This window comes from Gossypium arboreum, chromosome 6, assembly GCF_025698485.1.
Source record: "Gossypium arboreum isolate Shixiya-1 chromosome 6, ASM2569848v2, whole genome shotgun sequence".
NCBI lineage: Eukaryota > Viridiplantae > Streptophyta > Magnoliopsida > Malvales > Malvaceae > Gossypium > Gossypium arboreum.
The window spans coordinates 4,418,203-4,441,466 of NC_069075.1; the positions used below are offsets into that span (position 1 = coordinate 4,418,203).

Below are 23,264 nucleotides of genomic sequence, written 5' to 3' on the forward strand. Positions count from 1 at the left end.
AAAACGACATTTTGGGAAAATTTACTTGTGGGATGGCATGCGGAATTTTTACGCCTAAATTTCAACAGCAAAAGCTTTAAATAGGGGCAAGGGTACTTTAGAGTTTTTTAGAATGTTTTATTATTATAAATTTTGAAGTATTTGTATTAAACTTATTCATGAGTCGGGCAATTAGATTAAACTTAAAGGTTGATTCAAAATTTAGAAAGATATGGATAAAGATATTAGGTTCGAAAAATGAATTTGGACAAAGAAAAACATTAGACTTGTTTAAAAAATGAATTAAGCTTGACCTTAAACATTCAATGTTAGAGCTGGTTGACCCGATCCATTTTCTATGTTTATAATAGATTATATTATGTTATATATATTATATAATTTATGCTAAAGGGTCAAGAGAATACTAAAATTAAAAATCAATTTAGTCATTATGAAAAAAAACACATCCAATTAAACCTTTAGTGATGTAAAAAAATTAATTGACCCCTTTTACTAGCGGAAACTATCAGTTGACTGATTTGATCGTGACAGCATCTTGACGTAGCATGCAAATATTTTTTTATTTATATAAAATGGACCATAACCAATTGCCCAAATTCATTTTAAATAAGTGAAAAAATGTAAAAAAAATCAAAATAATTATAAATAATTATTAAAAAAATCTAAAATATATATAATAGAATACAGAAAAAAATTCAAAAGCTATCCTATTCTCCACCAGAATTACATGAAAAAATGTAGGTGGGAAAACTGTGTTCTAAGGACATGCACTTCCTCCAAGAACATCACTACACCATCAAGCCACCCAATTACAATGTCTCTATAGCTATGAGGCAGTCCCTAAGTGTAACGTCCCCCCTACCCGAGACCGTTGCCGGAGTCAAGCAGGAGACATTACAAAACTTATCTTAGCACTTAAACAGTTTTCGTAGTAAACTATCCATCTGCGTCACAGTCACTAAAAAAATCATATCTCGAGTTACGAAACTCGAAATCCAATTCCGTAAATTTTCCCTGAAACTAGACTCATATATCTACTTACTAATTTTTTTCTAGAATTTTTGGTTAGGCCAATTAGTACAGTTTATTATAAGAAGTCTCCCCTGTTTCAGGGTTCAGCTACTCTGACCCTTGTGCACTTCGAATCAAATTTCTTCCTGTACAGAAATCCAATGACTATGCCATTTGTTTCAATTAAAATAGACTCAATAATGAATCCATACATATAAAGTTTGAGTCCTAATTCTTAATACACAATTTATGGTGAATTTCTAAAGTCAGAACAGGGAATCCAGAAATTGTTCTAACCCTGTTTCACCAAAACGTAAATATCTCATAAAATACAACTCTTTTACCAATTTTGTTTCTTCCATATAAAATTAGATTCATTAAGCTTCAATTACATATTTTATTCATCATCTAATTCACTTTATACTATTTTTGGTATATTTTCAAAGTTGGACTACTGTTACTGTCCAAATCTGTTTTAGTATAAAATGTTGATAACTAAGTTTATAACATCTTCATTTCTTCTTTCTACAACATTTACCAACAATTCCTCTTATTACTCTTCACTAACATATCAAAACATACCATTCTTAAGGTTTTGGTAACATTTACAAAACATACCAAAATATCATTTAACAACTTAGATACTTTCAATATAACCAAAAGACATCCTAGGTACAATGCCATTTTCCAAAAGATAGAAACTTCACCAATTTGAGTTTGGGGATCGGCTTGTATTTGAGTCCTTATACTTTCGTACCTAGCCTCGCAAGACGAAACAAACCGACGCTGAGAATACTCTCAGTGGTATTTCCATAAACAATAGCTTAATCAACTTTAAAACATGGTAATTCAAACACATTATTGCTATTATTCAATATCAATCAGTACTTTAATAACCTTTACTTTATTTACCCTTATTAACATAACTCGGACACTAACGGATACACGGATCCAACCCACACTCCGGGATAAGCACATAGTGCTTCATCGGAACAAATCCGGAACTTTAACATTATAGTACACAAAGTACTTCATCGGAACAAATCCGAACTTTAATAATGAGTCGACACATAGTGTCTCATCGACTCAATGTCGGAATATCCCAATACTTCCAATTCCTATGACATGTCAACTATATCCGACTAGCCCGACACTGTTAATAGGGTATTCAAAATCACATTCATTTCAATATGGTAAAAATACTTACCTCATTCACATTTTCATACAATATAAATATCAAATATAGCAATAACGATTAAGCTCGGTTTATAGAAATACAAACCACTATTTATCGAATTTAATCGATATCTTCGTTCACTTTCTCTTTTCCCTTCTTTGATGACGTATCCAGTGCTACGTTTGCTACTAACAATCATACAATTAAAATTCATCAATATACTAATTCATAAAACACATTTTCACTTTCTATCAAACTTTTACAAAATTCCAATTTCGTCCTTTTTCCATTACTAATCTTTTTTCTTTAACTTAAGCTTCATATTCTCTTTTAATCAACTCATTAACAATTTCTAACTCATAAAATTCATTATAAAACATAAATTTTGAGCTCTATTCAACTTAATCCCTATTTAAACCTAACTTAGAATTCTTTTAATAAATCACTCAATTTTCACTTCTAACTTCAATTCCTATCAATTTAACCCATAAAACCTCAATTTATTCAACTAAATCAATATCTAAAATTTTCTATTTTTCTTCATTTTAACCTCATACATGTAGAACTTTGAATTAGGCATCCATAAACATAAAAATCATAAGAAAATGAGCTAAAATAACTTACCAATTAAACTTTAGGGCCTTAATCCTCAAATTTCCCTTTTCTTTTCTTTCTTTCTTTCCTTCTTTCTTTCTCACGTTTGCTCTCTGTAACTCTTTCTATGTTTCTTTACTCATTATTATTTATTCATTATACTATATTATATTATTATTAACCTATAAAAATATAATTAACATGTGTAATAGCTATAACATAAAATATCTTATAGCTATTACACATATATACCAACTATTACACATGTTATATCATACATTCACACACATGGCACTTAGGGTCTAATTGCTAGATTAGTCCCTTTTACTTCTTTAATCTATAATTAAACTTTTATTCCTTATGCAATTTAATCCTTTAAACTAAATTCAAGCTACTTCACTTAATTAAACACTAAATAACCATTCAACTATAATTCATAAATATTTCTAATAAATATTCATGAATAAATTTCACGGAAACAGTACTCAAGACTCAATTTCCGATACCGTAACTTTCGGTTCATTACAATTCTCTCCCCCTTAATAAATTTCGTCCTCGAAATTTACCTGAAAAGAGATGGGGGTATTGAGATCTCATCGTTTCTTCTGGTTCCCATGTAGCTTCTTCAACACTGTGACTTCGCCATAGCACTTTTACTAAAGGAATACGTTTATTACGTAATTCTTTTACCTCTCGTGCTAGAATCTCAACTGGTTCTTCTTCATACGATAAGTCAGGTCGAATCTCTACATTCTCGGTCGTAATAACATGTGAAGGATCCGATCGATATCTTCTTAGCATAGAAACATGGAAGACATCGTGCATTTTCTGTAGTTCAGGAGGTAAGGCCAATCGATACGCTACTGGTCCAATTCTCTCAATAACTTCGTAAGGCCCAATAAAACGAGGACTTAATTTTCCTTTTTGACCAAATCTTAGAATTTTCTTCCAAGGTGAAACCTTTAAAAATACTTTATCCCCGATCGAGTATTCAATATCCCGTCGTTTCAAATCTGCACGATTTCGTCTATCAAAAGTTTTCAATCTTTCCGAATTTTCTTAATCAGTACTTTCCGTTTCTTGAACCAATTCAGGTCCAATCATCTTCTTCTCATTCAGTTCTATCCAACATACGGGTGATCGGCATCTTCGTCCATACAAAGCCTCATACGGTGCCATCTGTATACTTGACTAGAAACTATTATTATACACAAATTCGGCTAATGACAAATAATATTCCCAGTTAGACTTAAAATCAATCATACAAGCTCAAGCATATCTTCTAAAATTTGTATTACCGCTCAGATTGACCATCGATCGTGGATGAAAAGCTTTACTAAAATGAAGTCGAAAATCGAAAGATTCATGTAATTGCTTCCAAAACCTTGACGTAAACCTTGGATCTCTCGTCGAAATTATTGATTTTGGAATACCATGTAATCTAATGATTTCCGGACATAAACCTCAAGAAGTTTCTTTAACGACCAATCGGTTCTCACAACTAAGAAATGAGTGACTTCGTAAGTCGATCAACTATTACCCAAATAGCATTCTTTTACTTGTAGACATCGGTAATCCCGTCACAAAGTCCATCATTATTCGGTCCCATTTCCATTCGGGAATATTGATGGGTTGAAGTAATCCCGATGGAACTTGATGTTCTCGCCTTCACTCGTTGACAAGTCAAACACTTTGCCACATATTCGTTATATCCTTTTTCATTCCCGACCACCAATACAATTCACGCAAATCACGATACATTTTCATACCTCCGTGATGAAATGCAAATGGACTATTATGAGCTTCTCAAGAATTAACTCTTTCAACTCGTAATTATTCGAAATGCAAAGTCGATTCGAAATCTAAGCGACCATTTCCATCAATGCTAAAATTTTCATTGTACCATTCCGAATCATCTCTTTTTTAACAACTTATCATCTTCTAACTGTCTTGATCCGATTCGATCAAACATTCTGGCTTTATTCTTAATTCGGTCAAAAGGCTTCCATCTTCATGATACTAAGTTGTGCAAACATTACTCGTAATTCAATCGCAGCTTTTTCTACTCGGTCGTCGGCTACTACATTAGCCTTCCTGGATGATAGTCTATGACACAATCATAGTCTTTTAGAAGCTCTATCCAACGCCTTTGTCTCGATTCAAATCTTTTGTGAAAGTAGATACTTCAAACTTTTATGATCCAGATAAACATAGCACTTTTCACCATAAAGATAGTGCCTCCAAATCTTCAAGGCAAAATTACATTGCTAATTCTAAATCATGAGTTGGATAGTTGCGTTCATGCGGTTTCGATTGCCGTGAAGCATAAGCAATGACTTTCCGCTCGCATCAAGACACATCCATCCACTCAATGAAGCATCACCGTACACTACAAAATCTCTTTCGATTCGGTAAAGTCAACACCGGTGCCTCTGTTAACATTCGTTTTAATGCTTCAAAACTTTTTCGACATTGCTCATTCCAAACAAATGGAATATTTTTCGTAGTAGCTTGGTCATCGGTAAGGCTATCTTTGAAAATCCGTTGACGAATCTTCGATAGTAACCACCAATCCGAGAAAACTTCGTACCTCGATACATTCTTAGGAACTTTCCACCGAATAACCGCTTCAATCTTCTTTGGATCCACTCTAATTCCATCCGCCGATACGACATGACCAAGAAACACAACTTCGATAACCGAATTCACACTTGCTCAATTTTCCGTACAATTGCTTTTCTCGTAGTATTTGCAAAACAATCGGAGATGTTGCTCATGATCTTTTTCGACTTGGAATACACCAAAATATCGTCGATAAAAACTACTACGAACCGATCCAAGTATGGTTGAAAATCCGATTCATAAGATCCATAAAAGCAGCAGGGGCATTTGTCAGTCCAAATGGCATCACTAAAAATTCATAATGCCCATACCTCGTACGGAATGCCGTCTTCAATATATCGCACTCTTTTACTTTCAACTGATAGTATCCCGACCTTAGATCAATCTTTGAAAATACGGAAGCTCCTTTCAGTTGATCAAACAAATCATCTATTCGGGGAAGTGGATACTTGTTCTTGACAGTCAATTTGTTGAGTTGTCGATAATCAATGCACAATCGCATCGACCCATCTTTCTTCTTAACAAATAACATTGGAGCTCCCCATGGTGATGTACTAGGTCGTATAAAACCTCTGTCCAATAAGTCTTGCAACTGTACTTTTAATTCCTTTAGCTCAGTAGGTGCCATACGATACGGAGGTATCGATACCGGATCATGACAGGTAGACTTCAATCACAAATTCTACCTCTCGATCGGGGTAATCCGGTAATTCCTCGGGAATACATCGAAAATTCACATACAATCAATTTTACTACATCGACTTTCAACTGAATCCGAATTAATCACATATGCTAAGAAAGCATTACAACCTCGATGAAGAAGCTTGCTAGCTTTAATGGTCAAACAATACGAATTGATCCACTAGTCCGAATACCATTTACTTCAATTCTATCTTCACTTTCATTACGAACAATAAACTTCTTCTTATAACGGTCTAAAATCACTCCATGTTCGATAACGGTCCATTCCCAAAATAACATCAAAGTCGCCAAATGGCATAATCAATGATCAACAGGAATATTCTATCTTGAATCATTAACGAACATCTTCGACATATATGGTTCACTAAAGTAGTTTGTCCCATGGACTAGACACTTCTATTATAACTTTAGACAATTCAAACTCTAATTTTTTGTCTCAACTACTTTCAGATTAACATATGAATGTGATGACCCAGGTCTATTAAAGCATAAACGGATCTGAATTCAATAAGAATATACTGTCACCACATCGTGAGCATCTTTCTCTTCTCGAGTCCTCACAACATACGCCGAGCTGGAGCTCTAGCTTCAGATTGTTGTGTAGCACTCTCACTAGTTCTTCTAGTACCACCTCTAGCAAACGAACTACTTGGCTGATCCCGACCTCTGGAAGCAAATTCAGATCTTTGCACTCATCGGTGTTGTTCCAGATATCTTTGGGCAATCTTTAATAAAGTGATCGGTAGCTCCACAACGGAAACAACCTCCATCAATTTTCTACACTCCTCTTTGTGTCGGTTTCCACAATGCTCACATATTGGAATTTCAGATTCGGCGGACTTGGATATCGCCAAGAAACATGAGAGTCTGTCTTTTCCGACCTCGATCACTCCTTTTCGATCGAGAACTAAATCTCCAATTACCTCGTGATTCCTTTGACCGCTTAGGGTGCGGACTTGAACTAACCATTCCGGACGTTTTTTCATCGAATGAGCAACTTGGACTTTTTATCCCTTCCAAGAATTTGTTCAATCATCTTAGCTCTTTCCATTAAATCCATAAACTCGGTGATTCTAAGAGGCATCAACGTAGTCTAAATTCATCACGTAATCCTCTTAAAAATCTTTTACATCGGTCGGCTTCGATCGGTACAAACTCGATGGCATATCTGCTCAATCTCGAAATTCTCGTTCATAATCCACTATAAGCATCTCACCTTGTTTCAGGTGTTAAGAACTCTTGTCTTTTGTCTTCTATGTACATTTCTCCCAAATACTTATTTTGAAACTCTTTTTGAAAGAAGTCCCAACTTATCTGTTCCTCAAGTACATTCTGAATCACTGATTCCCACCATACTAAAGCTTCCTCTTGCAGTAATGAGACAACACACACTAAGCTTTCTTGTGGTGTACATTCAAGTTGCTTCAGAACTCTCTTTGTAGTCTTTAACCAATTTTCAGCAGTAGTCGAATCAATTCCCTTGGCACCCAAAAATTCTGTAGCTCCATATTTTCTCAATTCTTTAATTGGAGCTCTTCGGGTAGTAGGGATAGAGGACGTAGCAAGCATAGTTCCTACTGCTTTTTGAAGGGCATCGGCGATTATTCTAAAGACTTCAGTATTGTCACTTCCAACATTTGGTTGATTTCCTACTGGATTCACACTTGGAGTTGCAGACTCCGATTCATTCACATTATACGGTTCATCATCTTCACTATACATCTCTTGATCAGTATCCTCAATGCTTTTATCAGACATTCTTAATGCTATAAAACAAAAATATTCAACAAACATATCAGCATCCAATCCCAACTCAAATTTGACTCAGTAATGGCATGTACCTCTAGATTCCCATTGACATTCGATTTAGTCCTAGAACCGACTAAACCTAAATAGCTCTGATACCAATCAATATTGTAACGTCCCCCCTACCCGAGACCGTTGCCGGAGTCAAGCAGGAGACATTACAAAACTTATCTTAGCACTTAAACAGTTTTCGTAGTAAACTATCCATCTGCGTCACAGTCGCTAAAAAAATCATATCTCGAGTTACAAAACTCGAAATCCAATTCCGTAAATTTTCCCTGAAACTAGACTCATATATCTACTTACTAATTTTTTCTAGAATTTTTGGTCAGGCCAATTAGTACAGTTTATTATAAGAAGTCTCCCCTATTTCAGGGTTCAGCTACTCTGACCCTTGTGCACTTCGAATCAAATTTCTTCCTGTACAGAAATCCAATGACTATGCCATTTCTTTAAATTAAAAATAGACTCAATAATGAATCCATACATATAAAGTTTGAGTCCTAATTCTTAATACACAATTTATGGTGAATTTCTAAAGTCAGAACAGGGAATCCAGAAATTGTTCTAACCCTGTTTCACCAAAACGTAAATATCTCATAAAATACAACTCTTTTACCAATTTTGTTTCTTCCATATAAAAATAGATTCATTAAGCTTCAATTACATATTTTATTCATCATCTAATTCACTTTATACTATTTTTGGTATATTTTCAAAGTTGGACTACTGTTACTGTCCAAATCTGTTTTAGTATAAAATGTTGATAACTAAGTTTATAACATCTTCATTTCTTCTTTCTACAACATTTACCAACAATTCCTCTTATTACTCTTCACTAACATATCAAAACATACCATTCTTAAGGTTTTGGTAACATTTACAAAACATACCAAAATATCATTTAACAACTTAGATACTTTCAATATAACCAAAAGACATCCTAGGTACAATGCCATTTTCCAAAAGATAGAAACTTCACCAATTTGAGTTTGGGGATCGGCTTGTATCTTTGAGTCCTTATACTTTCATACCTAGCTGCAAGACGAAACAAACCGTACGCTGAGAATACTCTCAGTGGTATTTCTATAAACAATAGCTTAATCAACTTTAAAACATGGTAATTCAAACACATTATTGCTATTATTCAATATCAATCAGTACTTTAATAACCTTTACTTTATTTACCCTTATTAACATAACTCGGACACTGACGGATACACGGATCCAACCCACACTCCGGGATAAGTACATAGTGCTTCATCGGAATAAATCCGGAACTTTAACATTATAGTACACAAAGTACTTCATCAGAACAAATCCGGAACTTTAACAGTAGTCGACACATAGTGTCTCATCGACTCAATGTCGGAATATCCCAATACTTCCAATTCCTATGACATGTCAACTATATCCGACTAGCCCGACACTGTTAATAGGGTATTCAAAATCACATTCATTTCAATATGGTAAAAATACTTACCTCATTCACATTTTCATACAATATAAATATCAAATATAGCAATAACGATTAAGCTCGGTTTATAGAAATACAAACCACTATTTATCGAATTTAATCGATATCTTCGTTCACTTTCTCTTTTCCCTTCTTTGATGACGATCCGATGCTACGTTTGCTACTAACAATCATACAATTAAAATTCATCAATATACTAATTCATAAAACACATTTTCACTTTCTATCAAACTTTTACAAAATTCCAATTTCGTCCTTTTTCCATTACTAATCTTTTTTCTTTAACTTAAGCTTCATATTCTCTTTTAATCAACTCATTAACAATTTCTAACTCATAAAATTCATTATAAAACATAAATTTTGAGCTCTATTCAACTTAATCCCTATTTAAACCTAACTTAGAATTCTTTTAATAAATCACTCAATTTTCACTTCTAACTTCAATTCCTATCAATTTAACCCATAAAACCTCAATTTATTCAACTAAATCAATATCTAAAATTTTCTATTTTTCTTCATTTTAACCTCATACATGTAGAACTTTGAATTAGGCATCCATAAACATAAAAATCATAAGAAAATGAGCTAAAACAACTTACCAATTAAACTTTAGGGCCTTAATCCTCAAATTTCCTTTTCTTTTCTTTCTTTCTTTCCTTCTTTCTTTCTCACGTTTGCTCTCTGTAACTCTTTCTATGTTTCTTTACTCATTATTATTTATTCATTATACTATATTATATTATTATTAACCTATAAAAATATAAATTAACATTTGTAATAGCTATAACATAAAATATCTTATAGCTATTACACATATATACCAACTATTACACATGTTATATCATACATTCACACACATGGCACTTAGGGTCTAATTGCTAGATTAGTCCCTTTTATTTCTTTAATCTATAATTAAACTTTTATTCCTTATGCAATTTAATCCTTTAAACTAAATTCAAGCTACTTCACTTAATTAAACACTAAATAACCATTCAACTATAATTCATAAATATTTCTAATAAATATTCATGAATAAATTTCACGGAAATGAGACTCAAGACTCAATTTCCGATACCGTAACTTTCGGTTCATTACACTAAGTGCATGCACTTATGTAATTTGTGAATCAAATTATCTATCTGGATCCAAAATCTTCTGTCTCTACTCTTGTATCCATGGAAGTTGGTAACATAGTGGTCGTATTAATTGGTATGTACCGTTTCGATTTTAAATTAGTATCAAATAATTTTTGTTTTGTTCCGGTCAAAATTTGGTGTATTTTAACTATTTCAATGTGTTTCGACTTGTTTCGATTAGAATTGGTTTGTACCAATCCGTACCGGTCGGTACAAAATTTTAATATTTTAAATTAATTTTTAATTTTTTATCTTAAACACATTAATTTTTCTATAATTATATTTAAAATTAAAAGCTATTGAATTAAATTATTGAACCTGATTAATAATTTTAAAATTTATATTTACATATAAATATATTTATATGGATCTAATTGACATATATTTGCATGCATATATAATATATGATCATTTGGTTTTTTATCAAAATAATATATACCGGTATTTTTTATTGTTGAGGTTGGAAAATATTTTTCAACTCAAACCATGATTAAAAAACAAAAAAAAAATTGGTAAATAAGCAGTATTTTAAACCAAAGCTTGATTTTAAACTTAGATTTTATCCCAATTCTAAAAGACAATTTGTACCTTTTAGCTTTTGTGAAAGTGTTTTAAATGAAATTACTTTTTTATCCCCTCATTAAATGCTATTAAAATCACAACCATCTCCATGTATGTTGAATATATCTATTTCTGCCCCATCATCTTGTTCTTCTTTAATTTAAAACATGAGTATTTTTTGGAACAAATCGTTACATTTTTATCATTTTAATAGTGATATATACACACGAAGATAAAATGATAATTTCATATAATGAGACAGAGTAGAGTGTAGTGAGACAAACAATTACCATAATTATTCTATACACATTATCTAAAAGAAAATCCACCCTACCTTGCATCACTTTTCAAAATCAATTTGCTCCATCTAAAATAAATTGGTTTAGAATTTATCGAGTGATTCGGATATTGCTATCACTATATTGGTTTACTCAAGGACCATTCCAACACGCCTAGATTTCCTTGTCAAGACCATTCATTCAAGTCTTCGTCGGCAATGCATATTTCATACCTCTTCCTCCTATGGGCACTTGGTAACATGATGAATGACCAGAAAGACACCCCTGAATGACTCTTTTGCTCTCTATCGTTTGGAAGGTCACCAAGTTATCAATGTTTTGGGAGGCCTACTTCCACCTTACCTCTTGTTCTCCTTGAAAAATCTTGGTTGCTTATATTTGTAAATAAACTATCTGTTCCCTCCAAAACGGGCTTGCTTACTCACTTTTGTGAACAAGTCACTTGTTCTTCAAGGTAACTATTCTTCTATTGAGAACGCGACTCTTAAGCTTCCAAATCTCACTTTAAATGTAATAACTCTATACTATCATTTAGAAGGGACAAAATAAGTTTCATCACGAGTATTCACTTTTGCACCCTTAACATCTTTACACACTTATACCTTCGAGTCTCCACACAATAGTGTGAATTAGACTTTCTCATACTCACCACATTCTCCTCGTATGTTCACTTTTGGTGGTACGCCTAAATGTACCTGTATCGGAACAAAAATTGTTGGACATTATTATTATAATTTAAAATTGGTATTAATAAATTGAAATTGTCAAAATTACCCTTCCAATGAAATTTAAACAAACTGGCACACTCCTTTCTCCATTTCTTCCTTAACGGACCAATGCATGATCATCATCATCATCATCTCTGATTCAGAAGAATCGAAGAGAAAAAGATGTTCAATTTCTTGAAAGGAGTGGTGGGCGGATCAGGGGGAGGCCAGAAGGATCTACCTTACAATATAGGGGATCCTTACCCTTCCGCTTGGTCCTCTTGGTCTCACTTTCGCGGCACTTCCAAGGTATTCTTTTTTCTGAATTCTCCATTTACTGTTAACCATCGAATCAAATTCAATCTTTAATCACATTACCTAACACATAATCACATTGGATCTTGTACTTGAATCACTTATTTTTAATACGTTTTTCTTCCAGGATGATGGATCTCCTGTGTCTATATTTTCTCTTTCCGGTAGTAATCCGCAGGACGGCCGTTTAGCTGCTGGTCGGAATGGTGTCAAGCGTCTTCGAACTGTAACTATTCTTTTCCCAATTGAATTGCTTTCTCCTTGTTTATGGCATTTGCGATGATAATCCATTATTTCTTTTTAGTATCACTATGTTTTTTTTTTTTATATTAGAGTGCATTTTAGTGATCGAGCTAGATTAGATTTTAAGGTGTTATTTCTTCTAAATTTATATTTGCTTTCAATATAAAGCACACCCTTTTTGGCTTTCTCTTTTGCTTTTTAGAAGCGTAAAGCGGGTAGTAAAAACAACAGCCAAAAGTTTAGTCTCACTTGTGTTAGAATAGTTGCTGGATTCTGATCATTGAGATGGTATTTTTGATCCTTCTACAGGTGAGGCATCCGAATATCTTGTCATTTCTTTATAGTACTGAGGTTGAAACTGTTGATGGTTCCGGTACAAAAGTTACCATCTATATTGTCACAGAGCCTGCTATGCCATTATATGAGAAGATCAAGGAACTAAGTTTAGAAGGTACACAAAGGTATATCCACTTTGCTAAATTCCGTGCTCGTCTTTGCTCTTCTTTTTTTGTTGATTCCGAGAATGCATAACATGTTTTAGTTTCTGACATTGGAATTCACCTATGCCATATTTGAAAAGTTCCTTTCCTTTTTTATGCAATCATACATGGGAGATTGAAAACACTGTATGTTGTTTAAAACCTTAATAATTTTGGGGTGTGATTTCTTTGTTGGTAGAGATGAGTATTACGCCTGGGGTCTGCACCAAATAGCTAAAGCTGTGAGCTTTTTAAATAATGACTGCAAACTTGTAAGTATTTCAAACTAGGGCTGCAAGTTTAGATCTTTAGTTGTTGAAAGTTGAAAAATGCTTAGCTATCTTAATAATAATCTGTGTGACAAATTTGTGACTCTAGATTTAGCATCTATCTGACGTGATTGCTGGAAAAATGTCAGTGTTGCATTAACATATGTTAAGAGATTGACACTTTGCATAAGCCATTCATGAATTCTGTCACCCATGCATTTATACAAATAGACACATAATTTCCGAGGTAAGCGAAGGATTTTTTTTCTTGCATTACTACATTTAAAATAGACTGAATATGGTTCAGTGGATTTAGCATAAAAGAGTCATACTGAGTGCTTGCGCTTTTTGTTCCCATCATATTTATCGAACCAATCATCATTTAAAGATAGACAAGTTGTTCCTATTACTATTATTTTCTAATTTTATTTTTCTTTGGATTTTCTTTTCACTCTAAATGTAGTACAATCATGCATACACCGATAGTAAGGTGTTGACTGGAATCATTTTGAAATATAGTGCATTTACAGAAACTATGCCACCCAGTTTGCATGAGAAGAATGTGCCAGCTTTTCTCTTTAGTCCTCTATGATTGCAGAGTTTGAATCTTATTTGTTATTCAATGTGCTTGCACTTGGTTTTGAGTGTGTTTTTTTGTTGCTGTGTAGGACATTGATCTAGAGTGTTTTTGTAGAAGCTGCTGATAAGTCTGGATTTTTAATCCCCCCTTATCTCTTTCAAGATCACTCTTTTGACTAGCTTTGGATGGTACAGGTTCACGGCAATGTTTGTCTGGAAAGTGTTGTTGTAACGCAGACCTTGGACTGGAAGCTACATGCATTTGATGTTTTATCTGAGTATGATGGGACTAGTGGAACTGCTACAGGACCAATGCTGGTAATGCTTGTGTTTGGATGTCAGCAAAGTGTTTAAGTTATTTTTGAATCTCAATATGACATATATTGTTGCAATCTTAAAATTCATGTAGGTTTTCATTTACTGAATTCTAGATATCTTTTTATACAATAGCCAAGTTTTTTTCTAATAGATCATTAGAGATGCAACGTATAAACATTACTCTTGAATTCTAAATATCTTTTTAAAAAATAGCCAAGTTTTTTTTGAATAGATCATTAGAGATGTAACTCATAAACATAGTCCTTCCTATTTAGTTTTATTAGTCATTAGATTCTGGGATTGGCAGTATATTCATGTATTAAGTTCAGAATAATTGCAGGTTCTCTATTTCTTTTCTCAGCTTAAAGTTTTCCGATTGAAATGTTTCATTCTATTATTGTACAAAATTATGTTATGTGCATATTTATCAGAAACTTTTTCATTCTTTTTTGTCAAAACTGCCTGTGCATAGGTAATTGATTCTTTGTTTGTTTTAATCAGCCGTATGAATGGCTTGTTGGATCACAATACAAGTCAGTGGAGCTGGCGAAGTCTGACTGGGTTGCAATCAGAAAATCTCCACCATGGGCTATTGATTCTTGGGGTTTGGGTAAGTTTTTATTGTTTCTTTTGATATGTTGGTGTAATGAATTACATGAGGGTGGGTCAATGGGTGATCACTTAATTTGTGCTAATTCTTTGATCATATTTCTTGCCACATTGATCTCTTGGGTGTACTTTCCTTGTAATGTTTCATTTCAAGAGGAGGATACTTCTTGGCATGGGTATCTTTTGACTTTTGTTCGAGTTGATACTGGTTATTATTCTTGTCTCTTAGATGCCTGTGTTGACCGAGAATGCGTAGCTTTACATTCTCTTTTCAAATTTCAAAAAAAAAATTTCAACTGTCTTATTGATACACTGTGCATTACAATGACATTCAAAAAAGTATATTCATATATGCTTGTCTAAAGTGACCGATGGAAAGAAATCCATGATTTGGTTCAATTTCAGTTATTTTGCTGATTTCTTTGTTTCTTTTACCATGCAATTCTCTATACAATCTGAACATTTTTATAATTTGATAGGATGTCTTATTTATGAGATTTTCTCTGGCATGAAGTTGGGAAAAACTGAGGAGCTGCGAAACACTGCTTCTATACCAAAGGTTTGTAGCTCTTGTTATTATATTGCATGTAATAAACCATTTGAACCCAGATGCCTGCAACATACTTCAAATTAATGTCTAATATTAGAGTTTGTGTTCCTGAGTACTCATGGTGTATGTAGGGTGGCGTTGATCCTTTGCAAGTTTCTTCTCATATTTATCTGACTACTTTCTTTTCTCACAGTCTCTGCTTCCAGATTATCAGCGGCTCTTGAGCTCCACACCTTCACGCAGGTTGAATGCATCAAAACTTATAGAGAACAGTGGTGAGTGGCTGAGTGCCCCCTTTTTTGAGTCTATTGTAGTTTTGGCAACAGTCTCAGAAGTCTAATAAAGCAGTTTGCTTTATAAGCATGAGATTTAGTCTTTAATTCTTTGACTGACTACACCTAACTATTGACCTCTTTGGAGTGTCATAGACTGCTCCTTCTTCTTGCAACATAGTAAATGTGTTATTTCTTGGTTGTAATGCAGTTTTTTGGGTCAGTGGGTGGTTCATTTATTATCCTTGCTAAGTTAATCTAAACCATTTTAATGGATATGTTATCTTCATTTTGTTATATCTAGGTTTTGGTACTTTTTAGTTGACATTTGATTCTACTTTTTGAAAGACACTTGAAAGTTTCTATTCACTTTTAGCCTTTTATTTTTGGTTATTACTACTTTGAGTTTGTGGGATGCATTGGAAGATAAAAGAGAAACAACCCGTTGATTAAGTAGATAAAATAAATGTTCTAAAGTGATCCATCTACCCCAAGAAATAAGACAAATGAAGATCAGAATTTGAGTTGTGAGAAGTCAGCCAAAATAAGGTGATGCAAATGGAAGGATTTGAGTATGACTTGTGGTAATGAAGGCAGATGGTTCACTTGAAAGTAATGTTGGATGCTTTCTGCTTAGAAACAGGGATCTTGCAGTTCCTCATTATTTGATAGTTTTTTTTTTATTCAGAAAGTTCCACATGGAGCTATCTGTTTCATGAGGCACTTCTTTTCATTTCTCCTGCTTTATGTCATCTTATACTTTTTTCTATGCATGTGAGAATATAATCTTTTCTGTATATTTTCACACCACCAGTATTTGTTTCTAAAGTTCTTTCTTCTGTCTTGTTTTCGCTTTGTGGCAATGCCACATTCTATAATGCTTTTTTCCTCCAGAATATTTCCAAAATAAGTTGGTGGACACAATACATTTCATGGAAATTCTCAGTTTGAAAGATAGTGTTGAGAAGGATACTTTCTTTCGCAAGCTTCCTAATTTAACAGAGCAGCTTCCTCGCCAAATTGTGTTGAAGAAGGTATTTATTTTGAAAGTCAAGTGTGATAAGTCAATTAAGACCAATCTTCTATAACTTCTTTTTTTTTTTTTTTTTAGATATAGAAAATCATCCACAATTTCATGACAATTTATGATTTCATAATTTTCTCTGCAGTTATTTCCTTTATTAACCTCTGCCCTTGAATATGGTTCGGCTACTGCCCCTGCTTTGACTGCACTGTTGAAGATTGGTTCTTGGCTTTCAGCTGAAGAATATACCCTGAAGGTCAAACTCCTGTTCATTGCTGTTTACTTTATGCTTATAGAAGTCCAATGTGTGTTTAATCATGTAACCTTGGCTGACTGGATTAGGCTTCTCGTTCCAGGTACTGCCTACAATTATAAAACTTTTTGCTTCTAATGACCGAGCCATTCGAGTTGCTCTCCTACAGCATATTGATCAATATGGAGAATCTTTATCAGCTCAAGCTGTTGATGAGCAAGTAAGCAAATAATGGCAAAGTAATTTTCATGTTTCTCCCTCATTTAGGCAGATTCTTGTTGCTTAACTCGGAACTCCTGATATTAGAATAAACTTTGACTGTTCATTTCAATTTTTATAACTAGGTTTACCCCCATGTTGCTACCGGATTTGTGGACACATCATCAATTCTCCGGGAATTAACTCTTAAGTCCATGCTTATAATGGCTCCTAAGGTACATTAATTTTATTGTTGGCAGCAGCTGTGTTACTTGATCCTATTATTTTCCTAATGTGCCTCTGTCAGTCATGTATTTGACAAGTAAAAGTAGGCACATGTTTGTGGATATAATCCTCTAATTATAATGAAGAGCTTACAAAGAAACGAATATAGTCATCTTGGGCAAACACCAGCTTCAACCCTTGAACCCAGGAGTGGGCTAACATAGGGTGGCACAAATCTTTTTAGCAATGAAGAAAATTGTGATTGTTCTAATGGAAGGAGGTACCTTGGTGCAAAATGTTACAATAGATATTTATACTTCTGTCATTTGTTTTTGTCAAGTTTGACTGTTCAGCCTAAGCCTTGAAGGTAGTGAATTCTTTCTAGAGTTATATCACTTTGAAGAGATTCTTTCTCATTGCCAGCTATTGGTGCAATTCTGTTGGTTGACTTTCTTGATGTTGACATATTTAAGTTACTCTTTTGCTCTTTACAAGCTCGCAATGCTATTCATTTAGGGTATGCTTGGTTCAATGGCAAAGTGGAAGGATGGAAAGAGAAGAGTGAAAATGGAAAGAAAATGACTTTCTTGATGTTGTGTGCATTTTCATAGGATTATGTATTTTTAAAATTTTGCATTTTGTTTCCTCCCATTTGCCTACTCTACCAAGCAATGTATTTAAAGAAAGTTACTTTTTGTTTTCTTTTTTCCATCTTTACTACCAAGCACACTAATAAAAAGAAATATATATTTTCAATATTTCTATATTTCTAATCTTTTAATTTTTTATCTTCCTGATTTTCTTTCCATGCGTCCAAGCCAAAGTCTTAGTATACGAGGAAATGTTTAGGGTTCATAAACTTTTCACAGCTTGACTTTATAGTTAATCAAAAGATGGCTGGAAACAATTTGGAAATTGCTTTCCATAACTCATTGTGCTCCATAGAGTGGTTTGGGAACGCATTTCCAACTAATCACTACTAAAATTAGGACCTTCACAATAGTGTCAACTGTCAACACAAGAATAGAAAAATTGAAAAGTAAATTCCCTGTTATATGCCACTGGTTTCACCTATTTTTTGAATGTCAACAAAGGAGGATGACAATGTGTTGAAGGACTTATTGTGTGCAAAGTCCAATGGTTTTATTCATGTTGAAAGTATCTCCGGAACAGATTATGTCAAAAAAAACCTAAAGAAACTCTAGGCTGAGTTCTGCACAAACTTGTGATTTTAATTCCCATATGTTTCCATATTCTTTCCATCTTTCAATCTTGTTTCATTCTCCATAATATTGAAGCTTTGTGAAAATTTTCTATTTTTACTGTAGATTTCTGATTTCAACCTTTTCTAAGGGTTGCTTTTTCTTCTCATTGCAGCTTTCACAACGTAATTTGTCAGGCTCCCTATTGAAGTATCTTTCGAAGTTACAGGTGTGATTAACATAAAGTTTTCATTTAATTTTTTGAGCATTGTTCCCATAACAAAATCATTTGCTTCATTATGTTCTGTACATCATGGCAATTTTGTGCAGGTTGATGAAGAGCCTGCAATTAGAACAAATACCACCATATTACTGGGAAACATTGCAAGCTATCTAAATGACAGGGTTAGTAGGTTCTAGGGCAATCCTCATGTGTTTTCATTATCTTACATTTACATTTGAGATATTACTATTTGGTAGCATGATCCTTTCTTTCTCTTCCACTTTGTCTGTTTCCTTTTAAAATTTAGTTAACTACCTCTTGTTGAAAAGTGTCTTCCTTTGCCCTAAAATTGCAGACACGGAAGAGAGTTTTGATTAATGCATTCACAGTCCGTGCATTGCGTGATACCTTCTCTCCTGCCCGAGGAGCAGGTATACATGTGTATTGCTAATGTCTGGTATTCTTGGTTTTGGAAATGGTTCCTTTGATTTTCAAAGCAATTATGTTCTTGGTTTTCTAGGTGGCATCAAACAAACTAATATGAAACTACATTATGGCAGGAGTTATGGCTCTATGTGCCACCAGTTCTTATTATGATACAACTGAGATTGCAACTCGGATTCTTCCAAATATTGTTGTACTTACCATTGATCCTGACAGGTTATGTTATTGTTGATCAGTTTATTTATTTCTGCCTTTTTATTCATCAGTGTGCATGAAAAGTGTGCTCTCTTGTATTTTAAATAGTGATGTAAGGTCAAAGGTATTTCAAGCAGTTGATCAATTTATGCAGATACTGAAGCAATCTAATGAGAAGGTGAGCTTTTAGATGCTTTTTCCTCTCCCACTTCTTTTCCTTTAAATATAGGCAAACGTGACCTGACTACTACGCTGTGCCATCAAGGACAAAATTAAATGATACTCTTATATCATGCATTTATCTTTACCTTATGCTTCTTTTTATTGCTGATTCTAATGAAATCAACTTGAATTTTACATCCTCAATGAAACAGTTTGCAGCTCTTGGTTTATAGATTTTTAATACTAAACAATGATTTGAACCTGGCAAAAGCTTCATGCTATGATGCTGCAATTAATTGATTTGGCTGCTTACATCCTTGAATTATTAAATTTTAATTCTATGGTCTTCATGTTTAAGCCATTTGCTGGCAACCAGTATATGGCTATGTTTGGATGGTAACATCAAATTTGACGTGCTTCAAGCATGTAGGCAACATATAGTAGTTAGTTACGCATACTTATTTTTTATTTAAAATATATCCTAGTGCTTCTATGGTCTATTTCTCATCCTTATATTATTCTTTCTACGGTCTATTGTCTTTGTTATGTTATTTTATTTTATAGTGATGCTTTTTCTCTGTGATTCTTTATAGAGTAATGCTGGAGATACTGCTCACGCTGGAAGTTTAGGGCTCTCATCAATGCCGGGAAATGCTGGTTTATTGGAGTAAGTTGACAATGTTTACCGTAGGGAGGTCGTATTGATTGCAATCTACCACAAGAGGAGCCTGGAAAGTCGCTATGAAAAATTTTTAGATTCCAATTTGTTTCATTGGAATATGGTGCATTGTCAGCTAGCTTTGTTAATTAAATCATTTATAAGGGCAGGTCTTAAAAATCTTGTAGTTGGGTTACGTTTGTTCTTTTTACCAAGGGTGTAGGTTTGTTGTTGATGACTAAGATTATGACTTTGCAGATGGGCCATGAGCTCCTTGACTCTTAAAGGTAAACCTTTGGACCAAGCTCCAATTGCCGCTTCCAATTCTGTCCGACCTGTGACTACCACTACTGCAGCCAGCTCAGGTATTTACTTTTGGTCTTTACTTTTGCTTGATTATATGCGTTGTTTTTTCGATAAAACCCATTTCATTGACAATCTTAGGACTAATAGAAACTCCAAGTATGGCACCAGTCCGTGTAAGTTCCAGTTCGGACTTTGCCGATGCTCCCGCACCTCCATCCCCTACTTTAACTGATGGGTGGGGTGAAATCGAGAATGGCGTTCATGAAGAACAATATAGTGACAAAGACGGATGGGATGATATCAAACCCCTCGAAGAGCCAAAACCATCTTCAGCCCTTGCAAACATTCAGGCAGCTCAGAAACGTCCTGTGTCACAACCTAAACCTCAAGGTAAATATTGTTCATTCAATTATGGAATTTAGGAGTTAAGTTTCTAGTTTTAATGCTTTTGGTCCAGGGCTGGAAAAATACAAGAAGTGAATACAAATATCTTATGCTTGGAGAATTTCATAATAAATATTTTAAATTTAGTCCAAGTAGTGTGTAAATAACCGTAAGGATGTAAGGATAAATTACACCAATGTCACTAAATTATTAATAAGTTTACTTTTTGGTCACTCAGCTTCAAAAAGTTACAAAATTGTCATTGAAACATACAAAAATTTTCATCTAAGTCATTGGACTGTTGAAATCTTTACTGTATGGCTTTTTCCGTTCGCACCGCCTGCACTTTTCCCTTCTATTCTATAGTTTAGTATTGTTTCATGAAACAGTTTTGTACGTCACAAATCTACGAACCAAAAATTAAATAATTGTCTTCTTTGAACTCCAACACTGATTGTCAGATCAATTTGAATCTAAAATATGTTCTTCTACTTGTTGATAGGCACTGATCAACCATACCGATCATCGAATCGTTGCTTAGAGCTCACTAGCCGGATTTTGTAGAAAAAGAAACTTAACTCAATGACTTAAATTTTCGAATAGTTTAGTGACTTAAATAAAAACTTTCAAATAGTTTAATAGTCATTTTGTAACTTTTTGAAGTTGAGTGACCAAAATGTGAACTTACAAATAGTTTAGTGATATTAGGTGTAGTTTACCTGAACCATGAATGCTTGAAGGATTTTCTTTGATCATCATTTCTCATGTATATATTAGTGTAGAAATATGTGGTTCGATTGATATATATGTATGTATGTGGTTTGAATCTTCTTTTTTTTTTTTTTTTTGAATTAGCAGCTACAAGTTTGAGATCGAAAAGTACAGTGAAGGCGGTGGCGACGAAAGACGAAGATGATGACTTGTGGGGTTCGATAGCGGTTCCGACTCCGAAAATTGCTTCAAAATCATTGAAAGTTAAAACAAGTGGAGCAGTTGAGGATGATGATCCTTGGGCAGCCATTGCAGCTCCCCCTCCTACGACGAAGGCGAAGCCGTTATCGGCCGGAAGAGGGAGAGGAACTAAAGCTGCTGCGCCCAAATTGGGTGCACAGAGGATAAACCGAACATCTTCATCTGGGATGCAATAAAATCACAAGCCATATTAAACAACATAAATGATGAAAAAGGAAAAAATATATATAAAGTTTTGTATATTTTTTTTTATTCTTTTTCTCTTATGGTGACTGGTTTCACATTAAAATAACATCGAATCTTTTCTCACAAAGTTGTAGTTGCTAACAATATATATTATTTGATTTGTAATATCATTCTTTTTAATCACAAAATCTTGGCTGTTTGATTTACTGTTCATATTATGCAGGTAAGAGAAACTAGGCTTTGGAAGACTCTCGGATTATATAGGGAATTATAACAAATTCGGTGAGTCGATTTCAAATTTCAAAGTCAAATTTCCTACCACTCGAGTTTGGATTAATTTGATTATATCATTACTCACCAGTCACTCCTTTAGATTGCTTCTTCTACTTCTCCTTCTCCTTCTTCTCCTTCTCCTCATTATTATACACTTGGTGTATTTAAGTTTTGAGGATTCATTATTCTTAAATATTTTGCTGGTAAAAGTACCATGAAAATTCTTGTAGTTGAAGTCAGGTTACGTTTTGTTCTTTTTACTTTAAAAATGAGTAAATTAGTTTATATATATTAGATCAAAGAGCAAATTAATTTTTTCTGTTAAAAATTTTGTCCAATTTTATTGTTTAAAACTAATATGGCTAACAGAATAATCAAACAACTATATTTGACGTGCCACGTGTAGCTCATGCTGATGCACAAAGATCAATTTTTAATAGTAGAAATAAATAAAAATTTTAATAGAATGATTGATTCTCTCTTTCATCTAACATATAAAGATTAATTTGTCCATTTTTTTAGTAGAGTCGGCAAAATATAATCAGACTCCTAGTATAAGAACCTCTGTGGTACTTTTACCACTTTTGCTCATCTTTAAAATTATCATTTTTCCTTTTAAATTATTTTAGTATATATACACTAAAGCGGATAATTATTTGGAAGATCGAAAGTGAAATTTTTTAACTCTACAAGCGAGGTTGAAATTTTGCCATGTGTTTTAAATTATATTTGAAAATTTTTTAAATAAATAAATATGATATGTGGCAGAATTTTAATTTTGTATTTAATAATTTTTTTAAGAATATATTTTAGTTATTAATTCACTATCATAC

The 23,264-nt window shown here is 33.5% G+C and overlaps 1 protein-coding gene across 3 annotated transcripts; it reads left to right on the forward strand.

The window, feature by feature from the left end:
* Window positions 1–12,147: 12,147 nt before the first annotated feature.
* On the forward strand, window positions 12,148–22,346 carry LOC108484331 (uncharacterized). 3 transcript variants are annotated; one of them, XM_053030241.1, is made up of 21 exons: window positions 12,148–12,401; window positions 12,535–12,633; window positions 12,960–13,111; window positions 13,329–13,401; window positions 14,173–14,295; window positions 14,797–14,905; window positions 15,384–15,463; window positions 15,648–15,729; window positions 16,621–16,760; window positions 16,896–17,006; window positions 17,107–17,223; window positions 17,348–17,437; window positions 18,804–18,857; window positions 18,959–19,033; window positions 19,207–19,282; window positions 19,412–19,511; window positions 19,599–19,668; window positions 20,246–20,319; window positions 20,569–20,675; window positions 20,755–21,006; window positions 21,856–22,346. In XM_053030241.1, exons 1-21 carry the CDS (start codon window positions 12,276–12,278, stop codon window positions 22,146–22,148), a joined length of 2,403 nt encoding a protein of 800 aa, XP_052886201.1. In that variant the 5' UTR covers window positions 12,148–12,275; the 3' UTR covers window positions 22,149–22,346. The 3 variants fall into 3 exon arrangements, with proteins under 3 accessions (XP_052886201.1, XP_017643566.1, XP_052886202.1); XM_017788077.2 differs by having other exon boundaries at window positions 21,859–22,346; XM_053030242.1 differs by having other exon boundaries at window positions 20,764–21,006.
* The last annotated feature ends 918 nt before the right edge of the window (window positions 22,347–23,264 follow it).

What these genes read in the sequence shown, in the direction of transcription:
- LOC108484331 (XM_053030241.1), top strand. Translation starts at nt 12,276, where the DNA reads ATGTTCAATTTCTTGAAAGGAGTGGTGGGCGGATCAGGGGGAGGCCAG. An exon ending in GCCAAATTGTGTTGAAGAAG is followed by an intron (nt 16,761 to 16,895) that starts GTATTTATTTTG and finishes TTTTCTCTGCAG; the next exon opens with TTATTTCCTTTATTAACCTC. An exon ending in AGTATCTTTCGAAGTTACAG is followed by an intron (nt 18,858 to 18,958) that starts GTGTGATTAACA and finishes AATTTTGTGCAG; the next exon opens with GTTGATGAAGAGCCTGCAAT.